At 37.6% G+C, this 8,210-nt stretch overlaps 1 protein-coding gene across 1 annotated transcript; it reads right to left on the bottom strand.

Moving 5' to 3' along the window:
• Nucleotides 1–4,749: 4,749 nt before the first annotated feature.
• On the bottom strand, nucleotides 4,750–5,381 carry LOC122304081 (CLAVATA3/ESR (CLE)-related protein 5). Its single transcript, XM_043116125.1, has one exon. It carries the CDS (start codon nucleotides 5,278–5,280, stop codon nucleotides 5,029–5,031), a length of 252 nt encoding a protein of 83 aa, XP_042972059.1. The 5' UTR covers nucleotides 5,281–5,381; the 3' UTR covers nucleotides 4,750–5,028.
• Between the last annotated feature and the right edge of the window lie 2,829 nt (nucleotides 5,382–8,210).

The following is an 8,210-nucleotide window of genomic DNA, read 5'->3' as shown; positions in this document are numbered from 1 at the left end:
GATTTTGAAACTTTTGCAGCAGTGGATTGTCTCTCCCCATCTGTATCATACATTTTTTCTTTCCCCAACAAAACAGTAATTTCTCCTTCCTCTCGCTCCGAAGAATAACCTGTCGTAACTTCTCGCTGTGGACTACCATTTCCCGTACTTTCGTTAGTTTCTTTCTCAGCCAGCACCGTAGTCTTCATTCTATCTGCTTGTGCACTCTGTTGCAACTCAGGTTCATCATCATGCCAAACTTCTTCACATTCTTCATCACTATTGTTAGAGTCTCTCGGTATAGCAGATTGCACATGTTGACCATACTCTGTTTCTGCAACCTGTTTTCCTTCTCTCTGCTGTATCATGTCATCGCTTTTTATCAAATCTGGTTGTGAAATTATCCCCACTTCATCTACATTTTTTTCGGAAACCATCTCTATAGGACTGGTCACATTTAAATCACCCATATCATGAGCAGCTGAAGCATTTGCCATATTTTCATTCGGCTTACCATTAACAGCCCCTGTATCCAATATTTTCTCCCTCATAACAGTTCCAGTTTTATCCTCCATCGGCTCCTTAATGCCCTTTTGTTGCCAGATTTTTTTCCCTTTAACTTTTCCTTCAATTTTCCTCTTCTCACCCACCCTACAAACAACAGAAGTGTGCCCTTGTCTAAAACATTTTGAGCAATTAAACCAGTTCTTTCATATTTGGCCTCCTGCCAAATGCAATTTGCAGGAGAAACTACCATCGGAAATCCCTTTACCGGTTCCATCGTTAGATCAACTTCAACACAGATGCGCGCCCCAGAAGCACGAGTACGATTCAAGGTTGCATTGTCCGTTCCAAGATACCGACCAAACCTTGTGGCTATAATCTGTAAGAAATCAATCCGGTATAAATGCATAGGTAGACCGGGCAGAAAAATCCATTGGGGTGCCAAGGGGGATTCCTTTTGCACATCAAAGTCTTTAGTCCATTTAAATAGCCGAAAAGGGAGGCCTTCCATTGTTCTTCCTTCACGTGCCCAACCATGCACAAAGTCTCTTTCATTTTTCATATGAATCAACACATGAAATTCGTCCATAAAACTTATAGTTGGAACTTCGGACAGCCCCCAAGTTTTCACCACCGTGAGTCTTATTTTGTCAATGGAAGGACGTGATTTCATGAACTTCATCACCAGAGCATACCTGAAATCATCTGCCGCTTTTGTCATCTCCAACTCTGAGAAAACAAAACCCATCTCACCATCGATATCAACCGGAAAATGCATGGGAAGTTTGAACGTAGGATGCTCTGTTTTTTTGTTCACAACTTAAGCGTACGATTTCAGCACATCAGAACCAGCAGGCCCCGCCGACGGAGAAGCCATCGGAGGGGAGAAAACCACCGTCAGGAGGCAACCCTAGCTTGCGAAGCCAGCCAGAATAAGCAAGAAATGGAAAGCCCTGAAAATCCAGAGTTTCCAAAACCAGAGCAACTTGCCAATCTGGCTGTGGTCTCCCTCCCCATTTCTCATGATGATGAAAATTTTCATTAAAATCCCCTACCACCATCCAAGATTTTCCATTTTGTCTACCAAATGTAATTAACAAATCCCACATTCTAGATCTTTGACTAACTATAGGAAACCCACTAATACCAGTCAAGAACCAAGAACCTTTTTTAGGATCATCTTCAATCAAAGCATCAATATGACATTGTGAATAGGTAAGAATGGAAAAATTTAAATCCCTTCCCCATAACAAAGCAAGACCCCCCTTTCTACCACGAAAATCAACCACCAAACAATTTGCAAACCCTAATTTGTACTTACATACCTCGATTTCATAAGCCTTGAGACGTATCTCCTATAAGAACAGGATTTCTGGAGCTTCCCTCTTCACAAGATTGTAGAGGGTTCAAATGACCCATGGGTTCCCAAGCCCAGAGGCATTCCAACTTATAATTCATTGATTTTGCCATCAATCCAATATTTGTAAACTGAGTTTCCTCCATCAAATGAGTACCATCGGAACTCCCTCGCTTAATAGACCTACCCTTGCCCTTTTTGTCACTAAAGAAACCCTTTCTCTTTTTATAAATTGAGAGCCATTGTGAATCTTCAATAACAGAACCAGATGAACTAGAAAGAAAAGTCGTTTCCATTTGCAACTTGTATACCCATCCGGTCATTCCTTCGTAGCTCGACCCATCCTAGCTTTCCCATCAAATTGGCTAGGCTCAACAAGCTTCTAAGGCCCAACTTCCTTAAAACAAAAATTCCCATGGAAACATCATCTTCAACATTCATTTGAACTACGTTTGTAACGGTTCTAGATTTCTTGCCCCCATCCACAAACAGTTCTGCATTTTCCTCCAAAACATGTTCCGTTGAATTTGCTAAACTTTCAGACCCATTTATCTCTAGCCCCTTTGAACGTGGTAAACAATCAGGGGTAGTTACAACATCTTTTTCGGCCACTGCAGCCCCTATTGAATCTGAATTATTCACTAGAAAAACTCATTGTGTCATCCTTTGATTATATCTAGTTTCTCATGAATGACCACGTTGAATTTATCACCGTAACTGGTTGCCCTTAGCCAAGCTCCATACGGGAAAGCTCGTTCATCTTCTACCTGTGCAGCATTCCTCCTCAAACCACACTCCCTATCCCTATGCCCCAGCCAACTGCACCAGTAGCAGAAATTAGGGAGTCTCTCGTAAGAGAATCTAACCCAGAATGAATCTCGATCCCACATTGAAAATTTAGTACCCCTTAACAGAGGTTTCAAAATATCAAGGGTTACACGTATGCACAAGAACTCACCCCAAGCCAACTCCCCCTTCTCCAAATCTACCTCTTCAACCAGCCCAATTTTCTTTCCCATCAGGGTCCCCACATAATCACTTCTAACCCTCAAAGGAAGACCATGAATTCATACCCAAAATGTAGCTTCATGGATCTTAATTTGATGCACCTACTTTCTGCCATCCACCTCCTGCACCATCACTAGTTGCTTATGAAAGGACCAAGGACCCTCTCGCAACACTCTTTCCTTGTCTCGCAGATCATCAAACTCAACTAGACTCAAAGTAGAGTTAAGATCGTGAAACTGCACCCCTTGCACTTGAAGCCATGCATGCTTGATTGTCAACTTGAAAGCTTCACGATTGAAATGTTTATCAGTTCAATAAAATCACAATCATACCCTTGCCTCCATACATAGAAATATCTTCCAATCTACTAGCTAGATTCCATAATCACTTCGTTTCCTTTTGTTTAGTCAATGATAACCATTTATACAACCATCCAGAGTATCAACCATACTGCCTTCAACACCAAGAGATTATGGAACACGAAAGAAAGAAACTGCATTAGGCAGTGAAAATACCTCTACTAAGACCTAGCGCCTGAGTGAAGACACTGTAACTGCTTCCGGTGTTCCATATATATTTCACTACTTACGAATAATTAGTTTGGCTTTGAAGATACTACCAATAACCCAACTGCCAAAGTTTTGCCACTGACCCCTCATAGGTGCAACAACAAGCTATTTTAGATCATCAATCATCTACGTACGTACGTAGGTGTATGCGTCAACAATTCGTAAGTGCATGGATGTTTTGTCAGGTTAGTACTTTATATTGGATGAAAATTAGGAGCGGGTTTATCAAATTAGTAAATAGAACTGATTGGTTCTATTTAATTTGTTACATGCATGTCATTATAGTTGTTGATCATGAGTTTTATTTTATCTTAATTTGTCCATATTTATGTTTGCTGTTAGAGTTTATTTTGATTGTAATTGGTCTCCTGAGTAAAGATTGAGAAAATATATTTGTAACCGTAGATTGTACAACCGTCGTGTAATCATTTTGAAATAAATGAATAAAATATAGAACCCACATAAAAATAAATTTATTTTTTAATAGTGAATTTCACTTTTTTCCAAATCGATTATACAACATTTACGCATTTCACTATTATATGTAGAATTACTCATAAAGATTGTGTTCAAAACTTATTTTTTAAATTATTATCGAAAGGATATATATATTCTAGAGTACCTCCGTTAACCTATCGTATATATTTTCTTCAGATAATCATGGGGATTCAATTTTCGTCTTTGTTGATCGTTCTGTTACGCACGTGATGCATCTCAAGAATTAAATGCATATTGGCTCAAGAAAAAGCAAAAAGATTTTGAGACCACGATGCTACGAGATGATCTAATTGTGAACGTTTTCTGTAATAAATTTTAATATGACAATACATGTGGTTAGTCTTTGTGACAATATACGAAATGCACTGTATATGTACTGTATAAAATCACAAGATGATAATATCCAGTTCGAACTAGATGCAATGAATCAATCTTGGAATGAAAATTTATAAAAGGTGCATGCACGTACGTACACTATGACATGTCCCAATATTTACAATACTTGCTGACCGGCCCTCCCATAAGGAACTCCCCCCGATTGCGGTACGTGTGATTGGTATCTGAGTGATGAGGGAAACACACATGTAACCTTCGTATGCGTCAAGGAATCATATGCAACTTAGAAGACTTTTGGCCGAGAAATTTCTACTTGATCGGACACCACTTTATATTGTTTCTTTCAAATCTCGATAAATAATCAACCCGAGCATTTCTCAATATTCTAGATGGGCAAGATGATCATTTGAGTTATCACCAAGATTTTAGGAAAGTTATTAACAAGAAAATGTAAAAAATTCGATGGAAAAGAAGAAGATCGATCAAGACAATCATTCATAGAATAGACGAATAGTGGTGCGCATATATTTAGCATAACTGAATTTAAAGTACATCCAGTTGATTTATTTTTACCACGAAATACCCAAGCCTATTTATATCCTTAAGATGTCTTCGAACTCTTTCTGGCTATAAGTCTTTTGTTATTACTTGCACCTCAATATATAATGCTCATAAATTGAGTTGCATGCAATAAACTCCAAACTTAGTTTTATTGTAATTCAGAAAAGGGACACTTCAGCACCAAAAGCACACTTGATCCTTTTATATATAAGCTGGTTAAGGGTGATGCTGATGATCTGGTCCTCCAGGCACAACTAGGTCATATTGCTCGAGTGACGACCTGGGTTGAGCACCTTCAACTTTGGAGGCATCAAAACCTAACTCGACCAGAAGTTCTTTGCTACCTAAATTGTTATGCATGAGCTTGTCTCCATGAATAATACGTGCCTGTGACCTTAAAAAGGCTGTGGAGAAGATGACTATCATGAGAAGTATAGGGATCCAAGCAATAGCTGATCTATTAGCCATGAAAGGTAGATGTGGGGTAACCTAGGAGTTGCAGAAGCAAAAAGTATAAGCAGTACTATTAGGTTGAGCTGATTGTGGTGGAATGAAGATAGGTATGAGGTTACAAGTCTAGCTATTTATAGGAGCAAACAATGCAATGAACGTAGTTTTTTTTTTTTTTTCGTTTCCCTGAGCAAGGAAAGTAGATATGTTAGTGTTAGTGGAAAGAATATGTGGAATCCTTTGATCGCAGATTGCTATTAGGCCACTTCGTATTTTCAATATTAAGTTTGAAGACAGGTCAAACATCATGCATAGGGTCACATTAACAGTTTGGATCGGAGGGTATGTTCTCTATACCAATTCACAAATAGAAATCTACTCTAAGACCCCCTTTGGATATTGAGCTGAGTTGAGATGGCTTGAGTTGATCTCTATAAATAGTAGTGAATTGAGATGATAGAATAAGTTTTGTAGAACTCATCTAAGATAAATTTAGATTTATTATTTAGATGTTAAGATTAGTTTAAATGTATTTATGAAAAGTTGAAAAATATTATAGGTCCTGCATGTAAAGAGGTATTGAATTGAAAATGACTGTGGGTCCCCATGTTAAGAGGTTTTGAGTTGAGATGAGTTTAGTGATTTAAGAGTTGAATGTTAGACTCAACTTAAAATTAGACTCAATTCAATCTAAGTTTGAAACAGCCGGGCCTAAACATAATTCTTAGGTATAGTGAAAGTGACACTCGTTTCTAGATAATTTTGTCACACATGGGAGGATGAGTATCAATCTACGTGGTAGTGACTAAAAATAAGTTCTTTTGGATTCTTGTTGATTTTGTTGTTTAATGAAATTAACTGTCTTAGTATGTATCATGTTTGAGGTGGAGTATCAAATATAGGCTACCAAAAGTTATAAAGCTTTGTACATTTCTTATCCTATGCATATCCAAAAGATTTATTGAACCACCCAATATACTATTATAGCAGCTTGGACCACACGCTAAATCATCTTCCACTCTCCCTCTCTAATTTCTTGAGTGAATAAGAAAGGCCGGCTACTTTTACTACTCACAGTTTAAAACATTATAGCTAGCTCTTCACTGCATAATATACGCCAGCACATCATAGATAAATATAACAGGGGACCACACTCCCAAAATGCTCTTTACCAAAAGAAAAAAAAAACAAAAAACAAAAAACAAAAAAACAAATCACAATGTCCCTCTAATATTAATTCACCTTCGCGATGTAAGGCCCTCTGATCTTCCCCTCTTTTCTTCTCTCTCATCTCTTATTTCCTCACATCTTTCTCATTTTTCATCCTTTAATTTTTTCCTCGTACATTTTTTTTTTTAATTTTTATCTATAGAAATGGATTTCCGAATCTACGACCTTGGGTTAAGCATTGCCACACTAGTGCCCCAAATGAAAACTGGACATGTAACGTCATATATATATATATATATATTAATATATGTATGTATTTCCTAAGATATTAATTAGATCTCTGAGAAAGTTCTCATGTACCTGTGGCACAATATGTATATGGGAAGACAATGCCATTGCGTGTGATATGTTATATATATATATATATATATATACATACACCAAATGTCATGTTATATTAGTTTTGAATTAGTAGCTCAGAGAAAATGCCTTTACAAGATGGCACGCAAGGAGTATATGGTATTACAACATGCAAGTTGTCTTTTTTGTGAAAAAAAGAGACATTTTCCTTAATAATATCTATTATTCTCTATCTATTAATGTAGTATGCCATGCATGATCGTCTGGCCTATTCTGAGTAAAGAACTCTTAGGTTAGTGCTAATTAATATCTGCACGAAGATGTCGAAATTGGTGACCATGAGTTTTAGGGGAAGAAGTTTCCAATCGTTAAATCAATAAGTGAGAATGTGGGGCCATGAATGCTCAAACACTACTCTCAAAGTCCGTGGATTGATGTATGTGAATTTGCTGCATATCTTCCCTTGTATTCTCACCCAAAATATACTTCCTTTATTTTATTTTATTCTTTTTTTATTGTGACATTAGATTTCATAAATTAAAAAGTACTTTAGCAAAGGGTGAGAAACCCAAAAAATATCACAAAACAGATATTGAAACACTAAAATGAAAAATAAATCGTAAATCAAATATAAAAATTCCTATTCCATAATTTCTCGACTCGTGGTCAAGAAAAGGTCATCTTGAAGAGGGTTTTGTAGATTGAGGGAGAAACCATCAACGCTAGAATGTGCACTGTAACTGTTTATGGTTGAAGTGGTCGTCGACGATCTCCTCTCCCACATTATTGAATAATTGAGCATACAAAAGTACCTTCTAGAAATGGAAGTATGAAGCTCCTGGAAACGAGAGAAAACATAATTTGCAGCTACAACACATAGCAACAGGTGGCCTTGGGAGCGCGTTCGGTGGGTGGGTGGAGCAGAACATGGGGAAACTTCTGGCGGGGCGTGTATCTGTACGATGGGGTGAGGTGGTCGGGTGCAAATTTGAAGTTGAAAGTCCGTGGAAAAAACAGGAGACCAGAGAAATAAAAATCATATTGAAATCCAAGATGGTCTAGCGGTGCATGGTGGCCACGTGCTGGGCAGGCTGGGCTGCCAGGGTCATGGTTTGATCGATGGAAATCGGGTGCTCCTACCACTATTAGGTGTGGTGCGGGGAATCGTTGGTGGACCAAAAGCTAGCTCTACATCTAGTCTTTAACGCCTAGGAAAACGAGCAAACTAGGAAAAATGGGAGAAGAAAAAGACGAGAAATGAGAAATGGGGGACAAGTGGCGCTATAAGAAAAATGAATTTTTATAATTAATATTTTATAATTAAAATGACTATTTTCTTAAAAAATAAGTATATTTTCATCTAAAATAATCTATTTGATTGCAAAATAATGATAAAAAAATTCATTTTCTTGTAATGT

The sequence above is a fragment of the Carya illinoinensis genome, chromosome 3, assembly GCF_018687715.1.
Source record: "Carya illinoinensis cultivar Pawnee chromosome 3, C.illinoinensisPawnee_v1, whole genome shotgun sequence".
Lineage (NCBI taxonomy): Eukaryota > Viridiplantae > Streptophyta > Magnoliopsida > Fagales > Juglandaceae > Carya > Carya illinoinensis.
This window is presented reverse-complemented; position numbering and strand designations above follow the sequence as displayed.